Raw genomic sequence first — 20,595 nt, forward strand, 5'->3', positions numbered from 1 at the left:
ATTTGACATTTCACTGCATTAAAAACCCAGAAACCCGATTACAATAGCAAGTAAAGTTCAATAGTGTATTATAACACTTCTTTGTTATGTTAACCAATCAAAGTAAAATCAAATAAATGTTTTAAAATTATATCAATATCTAAATATATATAAATACATTGTACAGATTATATATAATCATATCTGTATTATTATTAAATATATTGCAACAATATTAATTATTGTAAACTACAAAGGCAGGTCCAGCGAAGGTGTGGAGTTTGAATTATTACCCAGTATTTTTATTTCATTTAAATATTTAAATGTAAATTAAAACAAAATATAGTTTTTTAAAGATTTGTGGTCGCACTGAATCTATTTATAAAATAATTCAGGATTTAAATTTATAACTTAATTATGAAAACATAAAATCAACCGTTAAAAGAAGTACCCTACTGAAAATTATAATCTAGATCTGCCTTTGCTAAACTATTAACAATTATTACTAATTTACTAACTAAAGCTTATATTATTTAATTATTATAACAGTATGATAACAATAATATTTAAAAATAAAAATATATTACATTTTTATAATATTATATTATTAATATTATTTATTATCACATCTCATCACGTGAAATTAACAGTATAGTATATTATTTATAAGGTAAAAGTTATGTAAAATTAAAAAAAAATAATCGATAATTGATAAGGGAAGGATATGTAATTAATTGATGGAGGTAAAGGTGGAATTTGTTTTTTGTATACAAAATTAATCTGAGTTGTGTGAATACATTTGTGTGGAATAAGCATTCTGAATAAAGTAGGATCAATTTTAACTTCATTCATACTGCAATCAGTTTAAACACTTCCAGAAAGTAACACACTAAGCAAAGAATTTTGTGATAGAGGCTGCATCATATGCTTAGTGCTGTTTAAAGCTAACATTGGTCGACACTCTTTATCTTCTGGCTAGGCATTCTCAATTGAAAAATCTAGTCGATGGATTCAAATAATACGAGAGCGCATGGTGTGTAACATGTAACAAAGAGGATTGATTGATTTTTACTACTGCAGATGTTGATCGACTGATAGAATAAGATTACTACTACATTTCTAGCACAATAAATGACTTGGTCATGATTAATTGGTCACGATTAAAACTGCAAGACAATGTATATAAATACAATCATATGCTTGCACACGCACACACACTCATCTCAAACATACGGTAAGAATTGTAATACAAATAGATGCATTCATAAAAAATACAAAAAATTTATATAAACAAAATGAAAATATTAATATAAAATATTAAATAAATGTATTAATGATTAAAAATAATATAAACAGGATATGTCTAATCGATTGAATTAAGCTCCTAGTGAAAGAAAGGTCTGTAGGGTAGGGAAGGGTATTATAGAAAAATTGACATTAAATTAAAAAGTTTTACAGGCAGAACAACAAAAATTGGAAGACAATGATAGCTGGTGCTAATTGCTTAGTTCCATAAAATATATGAAATAATGGAAATGGGAGATACAAATATTATAAATACATACACGTCAACTGATCTAAATAACTTTTGACTTCAATTTTTTTCTAAAATCAAATAAAAATGAAAAAATAAAGTTACAAAATGTACCAAGATGCATACAACTCAGATTACACATCATTTAAATGAAGACAAAAATGGTCTTCTTAATTCATTACAAATCCTATTTGGCAAGAGACTTTATGGTAAAACGTAATATCTTTTATGATAAAAAATGTTTAAATGGTGTATCAATCATTATTAAGAAATATAAAATATTTATACAGTTATTAGCATTATATTAGCTGGCAGTTTTATTTTACGTTTGTTGTAATTTGATTCTGGTGGATTAACAGCCAACCTCTTTCTGTTTTGTTGGTTCAGTGACAATAAATTAATTTATGTTAACGTCTTCTTTTTTTATCCATTATAGTCTTTCCATACATAACAAAAAAGTTTTAATTATTAAGAGTATTTATGTTATAGTTCTCAGGTGTAAAAGCCTGTCCACTTTAAAATGAAAAATTTTGTGTAAATAGATAGGATTGTATTGGTACAAATCTGCTCGTAATTATCCAAATTTATTCTGTCGGTCAACTTTTAGCGAACTTGCTGCCAAAGACTTAAGTTATAAATCATTTGGGAATGTCATAATATAAATGTTCCTAGCAGTGTAGTAGTATAATTATGCCAGATGTAAGGACAGAACATTATACAGAATGATGTCAATGAACATGTAGGCTAATATAAAGCTGTTGCTACTGAATCGATATAAGATGTAAACAAAACTTCTGCTATAAGGACAGTCTTCAGCGACCTTGTACTGAAAACATTAACAGGATGTGTTTTCGGTAATAAGTCTGAGAAAACTGTAGATGAAGAACTCAAGAGTCTGACAAATTCTCCATCCACTATGACGAATAGATAAATCAGATACATTATCTAGCATTGAACACAGGCCATTCAGAAATCAATCGCTTCAAGTACTCGACTTAGAAGACTGCACATAGATTTTATGTGTTAGAAGAAGTAAAGATCAGGATTTATAAAAAAAAATATCACAGCCACAAGTGTCTGTTTGTGTAACTCTATGAATAGAAAAAGTATTATGGAAAGTCCCACAGGGTGAGTAGCTATTCAAGTGAACTCCCGCTAAGAAATGATCACTCTCCTGGATAATAGAAGATGCCAACATGATACTCTAGATAAAGCAAGTACGGTGGTGATTCAATTTGATGGTTTCTATCCATTGAAGAAAGGAAGAAGAATAAGGAAAAGAAAAGAAGAGGAAGAAGCAATCGATTCTCAAGGGACTGCCTCCGATCTGGCTAAAAAGGGTAGCTTACCATTACTCTCAGGGCAAAAATCTTGGTTACTGGGACTGTAATCAGCCACATGGAACTGTTAAACCACTATTACGGGAGCGTGCAGCTCTAAAAATGAGAATATTTTCAATCTGGAGTATGCTCTCCAGGAAGAATATTCTTCTAATCGGATGCATTGGTTTCTTGAGTTATGGATCTGAAACAGTTCTACAGGAATGTAAAGCCCTTTTGTCAGAGAATCCAACAGAAAAATATTACTTCATTTTTTAAATTGTATGATTTAAATAAAATTACATTTAGATCAACTGCATCCAAAGTTCTCTTAAGAAAAATTAAAATGGCCTTATTTTAACAGTTAAAAGTCAATTAAAGTCAACAGTAGTTTAAGATCAGTTGGAGGCTGAGGTCAGTTTGTAGCTATGCATGAACATTGAATAATAGATTATTATGAAATACAATAATATTTTAAAATCAGAATATATTAGAGCATACATTAAATTTAGGCTAAGTTTTATTTATTTGTATAATATTACATGTACAAATATGTATCTAAATTGTAATAAGAATAAAACAGGAGTAAAAATAAAACACTTAAAGTGTATTTTATATATAATTACTACATGCATCTGAACATAATTTTTTAGCACAGAATTAAATAGATATTTACCTTCATTTTTCATGTTGTGAATAGCTTACATCCCAACCCCATAGAGGAAGACTTGTGATGCTTTCAGTCGCCACACCCCCTGCTGTTCCTAGCCCTGATGGGCTTTAATAGGAGTCGTCTTTCTCTAACTTTTTACATCTCACAGTAATAAGCCAAGCCTTGTTGGGATGCCACCGATGTAAATGCCCCAGTAGACATTTGCATCACTGATTTTTGAACTCAGCTTTTGCCTTCACTGTAGGCCTTGTCTGGACATCTTGAATGTCCTACGGTGAATAGCCTACAACATCCCAACCCTGTAGGGGGAAAACAAAAATACCCACACTGTGACGCTTCCGGTCGCCATCCCTCCTGTTCCTGGTGAATAGCCTAAATCCCAAATTTGTAGGGGAAGACACCTGCCTAGTGACGTTCTAGTTGCCCCCCCCCTTTTCCTGCCCTGTTGAGCTTCAACAGGAGTGAATAGCTTACAGTCAAATTTTTCTGTATATCAGTGATGTCAATATATTTTGATAATTAATTTCTTTTTTCATACATATAGAATCTTGTAGAAAATAAGTGTCCGATCAAAACAGCAAAACACAATTTATAATTCAGGAAATATCAAGAATAAATGATAAAAACTAATATCTATACACCCATACAAGAATAAAAGGTAGATATTTAAACACTACAAGAATTATTTTTCACACCAGGTAACAACATGAAATCTTATGACTGTAAGCATAAGGCCGATATTGCTTTTGTAATATTAAATGTAATTATGTATTATTCCTTTCTATAGTATTGTCAATAGTAGGACCAGGTGCAGAGGGATACCCAAATGGAGATGTAGGAAGAAAAACACTTTTAAATCCTAGGTCAATTGAAGTGAAGAATAAGGGAAATTTAAGTGTTTACGTAATGAGTAGGGAATTACAATAATGTAGAGTACACTTGAAAAGTAACTTTACACCTATATAAACATGAATATATGTAGAGAGATTATATTCCATCGGCTGCAAGTAATGCTTTCTGCAAAAATCAGTAATCCTGCATTGTGTGCAGTTTGCTTCTGCAAGCCTGTCAGGTTGGTGACCTTGAGACAAGAAGGTATGTTTGATTTTTTGTTGTTCACTGTTTGTACATTGCCTTTGAACAACGGTTCCATTTATCAGGTATATGAATACACAGAACTCACGTTTATCATCTGCAAACAACCCACATGCTGTACATGAATTTTCTCTCATAATCAGAAGATAGGATGTGGATTGGGATATTCAGGAGAAGAGTAGTCAGTCTAATATTCTTTGGAAAGGCAACAAATTCAGCTCATTATTCATTCGAGAGCTAACTGAGGATGAAATTAATTCAACTTTTCTTGCTTCAACAAGATGGCATGACTGCGCATACAGCCAGGCAGTCCATGAAGTTACTGCAAGAGATTTGCATTGATCAAAGCATTTCTAAAGGCTTATGACCATTTTATTCTCTGGACTTAAGCCCACCAGATTTCTACTTCTGGGGTTAGGCAGAAAGTACCTCACAGGAACTTCCATGAACTTGACCTTGATGAAACCCTCATGAACTGCTATTCATGATTTCACCAAGACCATTCCAGATGAACAACTTGTGAGTGTCCTCAAGAACAAGAAGAAACACATACAGATATGTTGGATGCTCATGGGGTCTGGTCTTATTTTCAACAACTACTGTAAGGTAAGTTGATGTTAAATATTGTTGTACAAGCGCATGACAGGTATATAGTTACTTTTCAAATGGACGGTATTTTCAAAAAAGAGTAAAATAGCTTCAAGTAAAAAAGAGAAGATAATAGTCCAGTATATGTTTGAATTTAGGAGTAAAGAAATTTAAATTCAGCTGTTTGAAATGTTAAATAATATGAGTGTAAAAAGAGCAGTTACAAACAACTTAAGGAAGGTGCTTGTGTTTGTGAAGATTGCAGTTTGAAATCTGTATCTGACAGAGAACAGATTTACGGAAGATGAATGTAGATATAATACTACAACATCATTTTTAACCCTTTCTATCCCTGTGTTGTTTTAAAACAACATTATCTTTATAGACGTGTATGGTCATTGATAGTTAATATTTCCTCATTGTACCAATGTTGTATTAAAACTACATCTATTTAGTTTAACATATTACCGTTAGATGGAACTTCAATGCAGTCTTGCTTTAATAAAATGTACTGTTTACATTCTGTGTCGCATGGTTTTGATGCTCACGTTTTTGCATTTTTGTTTGTTTTTTTTTTAATTTTTGAGGATCAATTCATAAGCTAATAATTTATTAATGTGAATCCTTGTATTTTTATAGTTCATTTTTTCTAGTTGGAAGTCCATGATCTTGTTTATAAACATTTTTCTTTATCATTTTAGCTGTGTTGTTTTAAAACTACACTGGGATGTAATGGTGTTTACAACATAGGTTATGTGTGAGTTGTTTTTACTTTCTTCAGTACTGTGTTTACTTGGTTTTTGTTAGTTATCAGGATCTTGTGCTTTGTTGCGATAAACAATGAGTAATATTATAAGTGATAATGACTTAGATTTTTTATTGAATCTCCTGGAGGATGAATTCAATAAATATGTTACTGTTCCAGATGGGAATATTTCAGAAACTTCAGACAATGATGATGATGAGGAGTGTGATGAGATAGGAATTATTTATGAACTTGCCCAAGAAGTGGTACAATTGTTACAAAATGTTATATATGACACGTTGCAGAAGGATTTACAGGTAAGATTTACAATAAGTTTTTGTTATGTTGTCCCATTTTGGTTTAATAAGATAGTAGTTATTTTCATTTGGTTTTCAAGATTAATCAAGAAGAAGTAGATGAACCTGTAGTTTCAGGCTCCAAACCAAACATCCCCCAACAAAGAGGTCAAAAAGTTGCACATACATGGAAGTTAAAAAAAATACCATTTTGCAATCCAGATTCTATGTGGAAGGATTCCCTTCCACCTCATCCCAAAGAAGAAGTGACCTCTTATCAGTATTTTAAAAATTATATTTCAGATGAACTTATAAATTTAATAGCTGTAGAATCTAATAATTACGCCCTTAAAAAGGATGGAAAGGTTTTAAATCTTTCGGCTGATGAAATAGAACAGTTATTTTCAATTTTTTTACAAATTGGGATAATGCATATGCCCAGTGTTAAGATTGTACTGGTCTACTGAATGTATAGCTTCATTGCAGACTTAATGAGTAGAAACCGGTTTCAACAGTTATTACGGTATTTTCATTTGGCTGATAACCAGAAAACTATCTCAGTAACTGACACAAATCATGATAAGTTGTTTAAAGTTAGACCGCTACTGTTGGCAATTCAAACAGCTATGTAGAGTATTTCTCAGGAATAAAAGCACGTAGTGGATGAACAAAATATACCCTTCCAGGGCAGAACTGACCTCAAGCAATATTTAAAATCTAAGCCCCATAAATGGGGATATAAATGCTTTACACGAGTTGGAAGTTCTGGAATTATGTATGATTTCAGAATTTATACTGGTAAAAACAGCAAATGATTATGAAATAGGGTTTTCAGGAAATATACCAGCTCATAAAAATTATAAAATTTATTGTGATAATTTTCTATATACTAATTCTATATTACTAATTCTCCTATATAAAATAAAACTGTTTACTTTTCCCCTTACTCTAACTAAAAAGATTAATAGAAAAGGGATGGTGCCACAAAATGGGCATGACCCTTGTGGACACCTAATCTTTCATCTTTTACAAATTGTATAAATTAAGTATAATTAAGTTAAGTAATAAATATTAAATTGTATTATAAAACAATGTTAAATTAAGTTAAGTAATATTATAATTAGTATTAGGATTACTCCATTAATTTTGTAAATTAATTATTAATTATGTAAAAATGAAAGAAATAAAAGAAATAAAAAAATTTTTTTTTCATCACTTACTCTGGTGAAGAATTTAAAAGAGAGGAGTATTTTTTATTTGGGAACAGTGCGCAAGGATCGAATGGGAAAGTGTGTCCTGAGTACAGAAGCAGAACTGAGAAAAAGGGGTTGTGGATTGTGTGATTATAGTGTTGAAACAGGAGAAAATCTTGCTCTAATGTACTGGCTGGATTGAAAAGCGATCAATTTCGTGTCTTATGCATGTATTGATCCAATGGATTCCTGCCAACGATGGAGTCAGCAGGAACACAAACACATTCAGGTGCCTTGCCCATTTGCTGTACAGGAATATAATAACTTTATGGGAGGGGTGGATTTGAGTGATATGCTCCTTGAATTATATCACATTAGTATCCGTTTGAACAAATGGTACATGCGCATAGTTTTTTGGTGTCTTGGAGTTTCTGTAGTTAACTCATAGATGCTGTACAGATGTCATGAAATACAAAGAAACCGTAAAACCCGACTAGCCTTGATACAGTTTCAAGCAAAAATAGCTAGTGTGCTAGCTAATGCTGGTAAATCCATATTAAAAAAAGAGGCCGCCCAAGTACTAATGCTGAAAAATCACCTGTTGGAAAAAGAAAGAAGCATAATGTATCTATTGCACCAGTTGATGATGTTCGTTACCATAATGTGGGTCATTTCCCTACGATTGTTGAAACCCAGGGGCGTTGCCAAAATTGTAATAAAGGTTTTACAAGAGTATCTTGCATCAAATATGGTATTCGACTCAGTTTTACTGCTGAAAGAAATTATTTCTTGTACTGTCATAAAAAATAAATGATTAAACTATTATGAACATTATTATATCTATAATGTTGTACACTGTTATGTATTTTGTTTTACAAGAGTTTGTTATTATTTTTGCTGTGTTTTTCAGTTATTAGATTATGACTACTAATTTTAACAGTTACTTTTTTATAATTTTTAATTCTTTCACATTATACAAATTTTAGATATGAAATTATTCTTTACCCATTTGATTTGTTTTAGTATACTCTTGCACTGATTTATTAGAATTACGTGGTTTTAGATTAGTTGATTTATTTTTACAATTATGCATTGCTTTTTTTATGTTTTGCATGTTTTTTTTATTTTTTATATTTTGGCATGTTTTGTAATATCTTGATAGTTGGTAAGAAAATATATTATTGATAGCTACGATATACTCCTTATTGTCCCAGTATTGTTTTAAAACATTTCTCTGGAGAGCTTATGGGAAGGAGAAAAAGATTATAAAGATTATACTTGTCTTTTTAAGGGGTATTAAGCCAAACAATAGAAGAAAAAAATTTTTTCCTAAAATTTTCAAAATTTGGGATAGAAAGGTTTAAATTCAAAATAAGCAAATTAAAATGTAACAGAAGTTTCAATCTTGCATTTTAATGTTTTCAATATATAGTAGTCTTTACTAATACTGTTATTACTGTGCTATGATTCCAGTTGACGTTATTGCTTATGTTTGACAAAAGTAGTATGATCTCATTTTATTATAAATCTTGGCTTGTTAGTTGTAAAGTTATTTAATTTACCTCCAAGAAAATCATAAAATTTTTTAGTTAGCAACAGCATGTTTTAAAATTTAAGATGTTTGGGCTTAATTTACTTTGACTAACTAAATGAATCTGAAAAAAATATGTTCAGATAAGCATTGCTATTTATCATTTTTACAAAAAACTATAAAATGTTTATTTCATAATATAAATAATAATAATAGTAGTAGTAAAGGCATTAAAATATATCTACATCAAACATATCTAATGAATTTGTGTCGCTTGGGTTACGAAATTCATCATCTTGTTGAGTGATACAATCTTTAGGGCTGCATGTTACACGACCTTCATGTCCACACTGGCATTCAAGGCATGTTCCTGTCTCATGTGGCAAAACTTCACCCAGATAATATTCACGACCTGTTCAACAAATAGAAATCATCACTCATAAATTATTTCTTAATACAAGTATATTATATACAATAAATCAGACTTTAAGTTACAAAAATGTCTTAATTTTCTTGCATCAACTCGTTTTTGATAAAACAGACATTTTATTTTGGTACCGACAAGTGCACTAACAAATACATTATTAATAGACATTTCCATTAATACAATAAAAAATGCAGAATGGTTGACACTAAAGTGAAACCATTTATTCAACAAGAACAAGTTACTACTACAGCAGTAAGTGTTACTAAGCGCTATAAACATAATAAACAAAACAATTTTTTACTTTGTAGTTCAATACAAAATAATATGGATGCAATCACTAGGGACTAAAGTGAGACTCATCAAGATGAGAATGCCTTTTTTAATTTTTCCAGTTCGATCAGATCAATTATAACTAGCTCACTTTAAATATAGATAAAACTGGGCATTGTGCTTCTCAGGTAGACATAACATTATTGATCAGAAGGATGGAATTCCTATAACAATAATGATAGTGTTTCTATTACCCATAAAGCAAAATTTCTGGGTAATTTATTAGATGACAAGTTTGGACTTGTCATGTAGAAGTGGATGTTCAAACATATGGTGAGGATTTTCAGTCATCTAATTCTTGGTGCCAAGTGAATTATGCCCAGATAAATGAAACTGTGCCTTGTCTGACATGAAACACAGGATCAGATCTATCTATCCATTGACAGTACTTTTGAGAAGCTGGTTGTGATAATTAAGATGCTTTGGTATGTCTATTCTTTTAAGTTGTTGCACAGTTGTTACTTGATACGGTTTCAAATTTAAATCATGAAGAATCTTATTGCGAGATGTATATTTTACACAACTTTGTTGTGATAATTTACGTATAAATTTTTTCAGACCGGCAGAAATGCGTTGAGCATTGTTTATGGTCTCTGGAATCCTAATGGAAACTCACCTATTTTGTTTTGTGTTTGAAACAGACCTCATTGTATGCCATTTTTCAACCAAATTATGTATGCTTTTTTTTTGCTGGGGTACTGGTATTTGGAAATATTTCCACGAATATTTGACATGTTTCTTGAAAGGATTCAGAATGCACATAAGCTTCCATTAAGCAACCCTTTCTTAATCGAATAATGTATTTAAAAAAACACAACTGCAAAAAAATTAAATTATACTGCATAAGCATGAACAATTTACAACTGGCAATAGATGAGAGTTGTAACATAGACAAACAATACTGGCGCTAGTGGTAGGAGTATTAAAGATGATACTCAAATAATTGCAGTCTGAGCCGGGTCAGTTTGGTTTTAAGTCGCTCATCTGATATAATGTCATTTCTTGGGGTTCCCTCAAAAAGTAAGAATGAGTTTTGAAGATACAAAAATAGGTTGTCACATCGTAGTTTGTTACCATAATTATGAAACATATAGAGACTGATATCTAGAAAATTAGCAATTTTAACTTTCATTGTGTTTATATTTATGAATGTGCAATTCTTTGCTAAAAAAAAACTTTTACTTATTCTTAAAAAAAAAAACAAATCAACCTCTACTAGACCACACAACAGAACTGTTTTCATATAACCATCCATACTTTGGCTTATAAAAAAGGGGCTTATTTCATTATCATTTTTAATAAATTACCAAACCATTTTAAAAAAAATTGTCCTACCAATTAATTCAATATATATACTAAAAAATTTTCTTTTACAGAAAGAGTATTATTCTATTGATAAGTTTTTAAATAATATTATTTTAAAAAATCCCAACGTTTTGCAATCTGTAAAAGATGCACATAAAAATAGGTTCAAATAATTTTCATTCTGAATTGTGAATTATTTTTCAGTTATTTTTTTATATTTTAGTATCTTTAAGTATTTATCTTAATATTATTTCATGTATTTAGGTAATTTAATGTAATTAATATGAACTTTAATCTTATAGTGGGCGGCATATTGCTGGGCACATAGGCTAATGGCTGGCTTACCGCACTACTAACTATCCCTGAATAATTCTGATAATGTACTGCAACTATGTAACTATACAGAGATATATAAGATGTTTTCATAAAGGAATGATTATCTAACTGTTCCACCTGTTCTATCAATCTTTCTCTCTCACTCACAATGTGCACAGCTATGTGCCGCCTGCTATATCTACTTTTTATTTTATAATTAATTTAATTGTATTTTGTGATGCTCTGATCAAGGTTTTACCACAGTTTCCTTCGATCCATCCAGGCAAATGGAGAGCAGTTCCTGTTTTTAACCTTGGAGTAACACATCTATCCATGACATGAGCTATACAATTTATTATTATGTACTAATCAGAATAAAATATTTATTAATTTTATTTATTTATTCTTTTCATATGGTGCTGGGTCCTTACAGAGTTCGGTAATCAACATGTCTGAACTAATTTTTGATACTGTTGCTCCAATTATATCTATTGACGCCCAGTAAAACTTAAATCACATTGAATCTGAGAATTAAGTTGTGATAAATTACTATTTTTCAGCTTGAAAAATGATACTAACATTTTTACCAAGCTTTCCTGTTTTGTATGGATAAATTAAAAGATCATCTTCTCATAATAAAACCATAAAAACTGAAATTGTACTCCTATAAAAATTGTAGAATGCAGAGTTCTCCAGTAAGTGTCCTAATCCTTTGCTTTTCTCAGTATTTGTAAATGATTTTCTTCAAAATGTCACATCATTTGTTTTTACCTCTTTGCACATTGAACTGTCTATACATTATAAAAAAAACGTAACAGGTTTAGAAAAGTCTGTGTTACGAGTTCAAACATGCAGATGCTTCATTGTTAGCAAATTAGTTGCACAGATAATATTCCCATTAATGATAGTAGTATGTCCATCTCCCTCTATGAATCATGAGACCTTGCCGATGATGAGGGGGCTTGAGTACTCAGTGAAACAGAGTAGCTGGACTGAAGGTGCAACCATATTGGAGAGGTATCTGTTGAGAGCCAGACTTAGGAATGATTCCTGAAAGAGGGCAGCAGTTCTTTCAGTAGTTGTTAAGGGCGTAGGTCAGGAGGATTTAATGGCCATATCAACATCACTCAATCTTCTGAGTACTGTGCAGCTGAAAGCAATGGAAAACTACAGTTGCTTTTTTCCAAGAAAATGTAACTCTGCATTTTCATATAACAAAGATGGAGGCGCGTTCGTTGATAAAATATCCCAGATGAAAACTAGTCCTCTGTTTGGATCTCCAGGTGGGGACTACTAACTAAGGGGTCACCAGAAAATTAAAAAATAACATTCTACGAGTCAGAGTGTAGAATGTTAGAAGTCTAAAAAAGGTTGGTAGGTTCAAAAATCTAGAGAGGGAAATGAATAAATTAAATGTAGATGTAGTAGGAATTAGCGAGGTTCAGTGGGAAGAGAAAAATGATTTTTGGTTAGGTGATTTTAGAATAATTAACAATGCCTCAAATAAAGGGCAGGCAGGAGTAGGTTTTGTAATGAACAAGAAGAAAGAGAAGAACCCACCAGGTTGGTCTAGTGGTTAACGCGTCTTCCCAAATCATGCGATTTGGAAGTCGAGAGGAGTTCCAGCGTTCAAATCCTAGTAAAGTCAGTTATTTTTACATGGATTTGAATACTAGATCATGGATACTGATGTTCTTTGGTGGTTGGATTTCAATTAACCACACATCTCGGGAATGGTCGAACTGAGACTGTAACAATCTCTTGTACAGTTTCAGTTCACTTCATTTACACTCGTACATATCATCCTCATTCATCCTCTGAAGTATTATCTAAAAGGTAATTACCGGAGGCTAAACAGGAAAAAGAAAGAAGATAGGGAAGAGAGTAGAGTATTTCAGAATGCATAGTGACAGAATCATTGTAATAAGGATTGTTAATGTCTATATACCTAAAAGGGCCCATGATGATGATGAGGTAGAGTGTGTATATGAAGCAATTAAACACATAAAAAGGGATGAAAATTTAAAAATAGTTGGAGATTAGAATGAAAGTATCGGAAAAGGCAAGAATGGAAACATTGTGGGCAAATATGGGCTGGGCAAAAGGAATGAAAGAGAGAACTGACTTGTAGGATTTTGCACAAAGTATAATTTAGTAATTGTCAACACCCAGTTTAAAAATCAGTATTAATTACGAGCTCATGGAGTTAACATCGTATCGGCAGAGGCTTCTTATCACATTTTATTTTATATTTAAGCAGAGTTTTAATTTCGTTGAATAATGTGACTCATCCAGTGTATTTTCTTTACAAGTATTTATATTCTAAAAATTGTTGTTATCTTTTCATAAATTTAAATAAAAATAAGATGTTTGCGGAATTTCAGGCTGTACTAAATGAATAATTTCAAAATTGTTTAATATTTCGTGTATAAAGTGCAGTAAAATTTTTCACGGGTCCTGTGTTAATATGAAGAATACTTTGACCAACAATGACTGTTTTTCTTGCCGTGAAGAGAAGAGTATTGAGCAGGAATGCACTTTTTTAGTCAACAATCTTACCTTGCAAGACGAATGAAAGAACTTCTAGCCATTAAGCAAGAACAAAAACAATCCAAGAAAGACTTTAATGACTCATATGATTAATTGTTCAACAAAATTGATGACATCAACAAAGTATTGGAACAACAAGCTAAGATAATTGAAGACTACTTAAGAAAAACAGATGTTCTATAAACAGAAAACAAACATCTGAAAAAGAGAATCCTGAATTGGAATTTAGAATTAAAGAGGCAGAACAATATTCCTGTAAAAACTGTATTGAAATTCAAGGAATTTCAAGAAAAAAAGAAGAGGACATCGTTGAAGTTGTAAAGGAGGTTGGAAAAGCAATTGATTTTTAATGTCTCTGATAATATGATAGATAACTGTCATCGACTTAACGATAGGCGGAACGATGAGCTCCCAGGATAATAGTGAAGTTCACCAGGTTTATTGATAAGGAGGAATTTCTTGTAAAGAAACATATAAGTAAGAACTTATCGACACTAGATATGAGCATGGTGGCTGATAATCGAGTTTTCATCAATGAATCACTGAGTCCGACTCAGAAAAAATTACACTTTTTGGCCAGAGAAGCAAAAAAGAAATAAGGGTATGCATATCTGTGGATGAAAGGTGGTAGTATCTTCATGTGGAAAAGTAAAGATCGTTCTTCCAAAGTAATACGTATCACTTGTTCAGATGACCTCGAGAAACTGTAAATATCAATACTACTGTTAATTTTTTTTTTTCTTATTATAAGGTTTCTGTTTTAACAAAAATACTTATTATGTACTTGGATTTTAGTTTTTGATATTATTGTTATTTTTTTCTAATGAATGAATTATAGTGGAAAAATAATTTCACACTAGTTCATCAGAACATAAGAAGTAAGCATATCAATTTTGATAATTTTGTAACTCTTATGTCAACCTGGGAAACATTACCTGACGTAATAATTTTATCTGAAGTTTGGGTAGAATCCTATGAAATATGCCAGAACAAGTTAGAAAATTAAACTGTTGTTGAAAATTGCAATAATGATTACCGCTGTGGTGGTATAATTGTATATTTTCTTGATTCTGTTATTTTTGAAATTATTGATTTGGTAATTCAAGAATCAGACACTGTACTGCTTAGATGTACAGTGTCCGATTTATCATTTAATCTTGTAGCCATATACCATCATACTGGTAATAAATATAGCTTCATCACTGAAGTAGAGAATTATTTGCAGAACTAATTGCTTAAATTTACTAAAAGACACAAATGTAATAAATGAATATAAAACAGTTATGTCTAGTTACGGTTCAGAATCACTTAAGCGTTTTACTGACAACACGAGAACTTGTATAGATCACATTTTTGTTAGGTTTAAGACAAAACAATTTATGGAGATAACTACAGAAATATTTAATTCTGTTATTACAGATCATAGCATGACTGGTTTTTCCTTATCTGTTGATAAGCCAAAAACAGACCACATCACACACTTAGTTATAAACTATGATGAACTAATCAGTGCCCTGTCAACTAATGACTGGTCTTTTGTTTATTCTCAATCTGATCTCTCTCTTGCTTTTCATATCCTTTTATCTACTCTAAATAATCGCATTTCCAACTACATGTAGACTAAACAAAATCAGCAAAAATATAAATATCTTAAACCTTGGATAAATGACTACATATGTAATAAAATTCGAGAACGTAACTTACTTTAGAAAAAACTTTAAAAGATTCACAGAATAAAAAACTGAAAATGTACTTTAAATCATTCAAGCACGGTTTACAAGCTGAAATTAAAAATAAAAAAAAACTATTTCTATCATAACACTTTTAAAAAATGTCAAGGATACACGAAAGCTGAATGGAAAGTAATTAATGAAGTAACTGGCCTAAAACGTAGAACAATGGTAACTAATAAGTTATTAATTGAAAATGAAATTGTTACTGATAACCTTAAAACTGCTAATCTTTTTAATGTTTATTTTATAAACGTAGCTGACAAGTTAAGACCACTTAATGACACACCTAACCGTGATAACTACAAAAAATATCTTAATCATAAAAATGTAACCAACTCAATTTTTTTACAACCAGTTACAAGTTGTATTGTTGAAAAAATTGTTAAATCTTTAAAGAAAAATAAGTCACAAGAATTAGGTAACATAAATTCTGATTTAATTAAAAAAGTGTTTATTAATATTAAAGAAGTTTTCATATACATTATTTATATAATTCTTGAGAGCGGCAAATATCCTGATGATCTAAAAAATGACTCATTTTAGATCTCTTTAAACTATTAAACTCATTAAAAGACTCTTTAAACTCAGTTACTTATAGGTGTCTGCAGTATTTCGTTTCACTCAGTGCATGCCAAACATGTTCCCCCATACTTAGAGAATTTTCTATGAAATATTTGGTTATTCTCATAGATGAACAACTGTCCTGGAAACTCCACATAGACAGCTTAACAAAAAAGTTAAATAAAACCACAAGAATTTTTTACTTCCTAACTAATCTCTGCCCTCAAGAAATCAGTAGAAAGCTTTATTTTTCTCTGGTACAAAGTAGATTAGATTATGGATTAACTTTTAATGGAGTGGCTTTTAACACAAACTTAATTCCTATTGCTAACATACAAAAAAAAAATTATTTGAATAATTGCAAAAAAAAAAGCTCAAACTGAACGTTTGAGACAAATTTTTTTTAAATCTAAATATCTTCCCACTACAACAAGCGTATGTATATAAAGTTTAAAATTTTTTTACAAAAGAAGTGGTAGAAAACCAAAAGAAATTAATATATATGAACAGTTGAAGTCTAGGCATAAGATTCACATGCCAAAATCAAATTTTACTACATTTAATAAATTTTACACTTATTTTTCCCCAATAATCTTTTATAAATAACCTGTATTTATAAAAAATAACTCTCTAAACATTAAATTAAATAAAAGAAATTTGAAAAACTGGTTATCAACACTGTACAGTGTAAAGAGTGTTTACAGTGTTTATCAGTAATATTTGTATTCTAATGTTAACTATTTAATTTTGCATTTTTTTTAGAATAGCTTCTACCTTTATTATTACTAGCTGTTGTACAATAAGTTTAATTAAATTATAGAATTCACGTTGGTAAATCCATTATTATTTTTTAAATATTTTTTATTTGTCTGCTCTGCTGTAAATTATAAATTACTAGTTTTAATTTTTTTACTCTAGTTTTAATTCTCCATTAACTCAACTACTAATTTTTAAGTGTCACGGTAACCTTGACACATGCAAATAATAATGCCTAAATAAGGTACCTAGTTCTTTTAAACTATTTAAAGTTAATTTTAATTTTTTTAATGTACATATTTAATTTTAATTTTTGCTTTTTTACTGTTTTACTGTTTTTATTTTTTTATGTATTAAATGTCTAATAAAGTTTACTGTTTGCATAAAAATGTCATATACTGTACATTGTACATATACTGTACAAAATGATCTGATTTGATTTGAAATCATAATAGAAGAATATAGACATGGAAAAGGTCAGGTGATACTGCAAGGTATCAGATGGATTATGTCATGGTTAACCAAAGATTTAGAAATCAACTTGTCGACTGCAAAGCTTACCCTGGAGCAGATATTGATAGCGACCATAATTTAGTGATGATGACATGTAGATTGGGGTTTAAAAACCTGAAGAAAAGGTGTCAGATGAATCAGTGGAATTTAGAGAAGCTTGCAGAAGAGGAGGTAAAGAAGATTTTTGAGGACATCGCAAGAGATTTGAGTGAAAAAGATAAGGTAGAAAATGTAGAAGAAGAATGGGAGAATATTAAAAAGGAAATTCTTAAATCAGCAGAAGTGAACTTAGTCAGAACAAAAAGAACTGGTAGAAAACCTTGGATGTCAGAGGATAAATTGCAGCTGATGGATAAATGTAGAAAATATAAGAATGTTAGTGATGAAGAAAGTAAAAGGAACTATTGACAATTAAGAAATACTATAATCAGGAAGTACAAAGTAGTGAAAGAAGAGTGGATTAAAGAAATGGTTCAAAAGTGGAAAGAGAAATGAACCAAAATAGAAATAGAAATAGATAAGTTATGGAAAATAAAAAGTTAAGGAAAATGTTATGGTACATAATTTAAATTCTAATAATGTGTGAAACAAAGATGGTACACCGATTTATAATACCAAAGGAAAGGTCAGTAGGTGGTGGAATATATTGAAAAGCTATATGGAGAAAATGAATTAGAAAACAGTGTTGTAGAGGAAGAAGAGGAAGTTGAAGAGGATGAATACTGAGATCTGAATTTAAGAGAGCATTAAAAGATTTTAATGGCAGAAAGGCTCCTGGAATAGACAGAATACCTGCAGAATTACTGCATAGTGCAGGTGAGGAAGCGATAGACAGATAGTACAAACTGGTGTGTAGTATTTATGAAAAAGGGCAAGTTCCATCGGACTTTGAAAAGAGTGTTATAGTCATGATACCAAAGCAGGAGCAGATAAATGTGAAGAATACAGAACAATTAGTTTAACTAGTCATGCATCAAAAATCTTAAGTAGAATTCTGTAAGAAGAATTGAGAGGAGAGTGGAAGAAATGTTAGGAGAAGACCAATTTGGTTTCAGGAAGAGTATAGGGACAAGGGAAGCAATTTTAGGGCTCAGATTAATAGTGGAAGGAAGATTAAAGGAAACAAACCAACATACTTGGCATTTATAAACCTAGAAAAGGCGTTTGTTAACGTAGACTGGAATAAAATATTCAGCATTTTAAAATAAATTAGGGTTCAAATACAGAGATTGAAGAGCGATTGATAACATTTACAGGAACCAAACAGCAGCAGTAATAATTGAAGAACATAAGAAAGAAGCCTAATAAAAAAAAGGGAGTCCTTTTTTATTAGGAAAAGATTAGAAGCTTTTGAAATGTGGTGCTATAGGAGAATGCTAGAAATCAGATGGGTGGATAAAGTGACAAATGAAGAGACGTTGCAGCAAATTGATGAAGAAAGAAGGATTTGGAAAAATATAGTCGAAAGAAGAGACAGACTTTATAGGCCACATATTAAGTCATCCTAGAATAGTTGCTTTAATATTGGAGGGACAGGAAGAAGGGAAAAATTGTGCAGGTAGCAACATTTGGAATATGTAAATCAAATTATTAGGGATGTGTGATGAAGGGGGTATCTGAAATGAAACAACTGGCCCTAGATAGGGAATCTTGGAGAGCTGCATTAAACCAGTCAAATGACTGAAGAGAGGAAAAAAAGTATGTCCATTTAATAATAGTGAAATATTATCTAAATAAAAACATTACATCTTAATCTAGAAAAATTAATTATGTAGATTTTCAACTGGGCATAGAACTTTAGACATCATAGATTTACACGTATGAGGGTTGCAGACTGCGGTATTGAGGTAATTCAATAGGTTGAATGTCTGAAGTATCTGGGGTTGATTATCAATAAGAATTTGTCTCCATACAAGAATACATGTAATATAAAAAATGAAATGTTCATTTAATGTCAACAATATTTAAGAGATTTCTGTACAGAAAATACTTTGGAAGAAATTGGATCAAGTTTTGCAGTTGTTAAGTGTTGAAAATCGTTTTTATTTTAATAAAATTTGGACCACTGCAATGAGGCAAAAATATTGTTTGGGTAAAGCACCCAAACAAAATTGTTACTGTGGTTAGCAGTGAAGTGGGCATATTGCACATCCTGTCACTACTTAGACCGCAATATCCTTTTTATAAGTCCCAGAAATTATTGCCATTTTTAGTAAAATTGTTTTAAGGTTGCTACACTATAGAGCACACAGGAATGCTATCATATTCGTGGGATGCGCCTCAAAAACTCATTGTTGTAGACACATTTTCTCTATGTTGTATTTCCTTGCATGAAACACGACTCATCTATTTTAACAGTGTATCCTTCCTCAGCTACTTTGATAGGAGTTTTGCCATAAATGATTAGTGGACACCTTCCTCAAATAACTTTGCTGATCGGTACTTGAATTTTTTGCTACCTCTAATCCTTTTCACAAAAACAAGAGCTTATTAACCCATGAATAAATAAACAATATTATTTCATTGAAAGGCAATTTACCACCTACCAACCTGACCCTTTTCTAATCTTTATTTTACTCTTGCATGTTGATTTATTGCATGGCCAGTGCTCAGCTTTTTAAGTAATGGATTAACCTGGTTGGATGACCATTTGTGCAAAATACATTCTGATGTGACGCTCCATGATTTGTAAAAACTGAAGATACTTTTCTGTTGTATCCATGTCATGCTGTAACTGGAAAATTGATATTGTAACAAGCACTAATGAATCAGCTTATATAAAAATTAGAATGATCGGCGTAGAATGTGTTTTATTTCATCAGGACATTATTAATAGCAGTACGATTAAATAAGTAAATTTATATAGATAGTAGAATGATAAATAACAATTTTAAGATAAGTTACAGTAGAATGCCGACTACCTGGATTGATCTTGGCAAGGCCGAATCTGGATAATCAGAAATCTGAACTGGAATATTCAAAAAGATCTATCACGCATATCGAACATATCATTCTAACATTTAATGTATCACTATTATTTATTGTATTTATTGTATTTAATGTATATTTAATGTATTTATTTTAAAATAAAATGATAAATTATTAAAAATAAATAATGTATTTTAAATAAATGTAAAAATAAAAAGATAGGC

At 30.8% G+C, this 20,595-nt stretch overlaps 1 protein-coding gene across 1 annotated transcript in view; it reads right to left on the reverse strand.

The window, feature by feature from the left end:
- Positions 1 to 7,080: 7,080 nt before the first annotated feature.
- LOC142330013 (uncharacterized) overlaps positions 7,081 to 20,595 on the reverse strand; it is a 274,476-nt gene continuing 260,961 nt past the window's right edge. Inside the window, exon 5 of the mRNA XM_075375018.1 lies at positions 7,081 to 9,365. Within this exon, the coding sequence (XP_075231133.1) occupies positions 9,184 to 9,365 (182 nt within the window). The 3' untranslated portion in view covers positions 7,081 to 9,183. The remainder of the gene's footprint in view (positions 9,366 to 20,595) is intronic.

This window comes from Lycorma delicatula, chromosome 9 (assembly GCF_047948215.1).
Source record: "Lycorma delicatula isolate Av1 chromosome 9, ASM4794821v1, whole genome shotgun sequence".
Classification (NCBI taxonomy): Eukaryota; Metazoa; Arthropoda; class Insecta; order Hemiptera; family Fulgoridae; genus Lycorma; species Lycorma delicatula.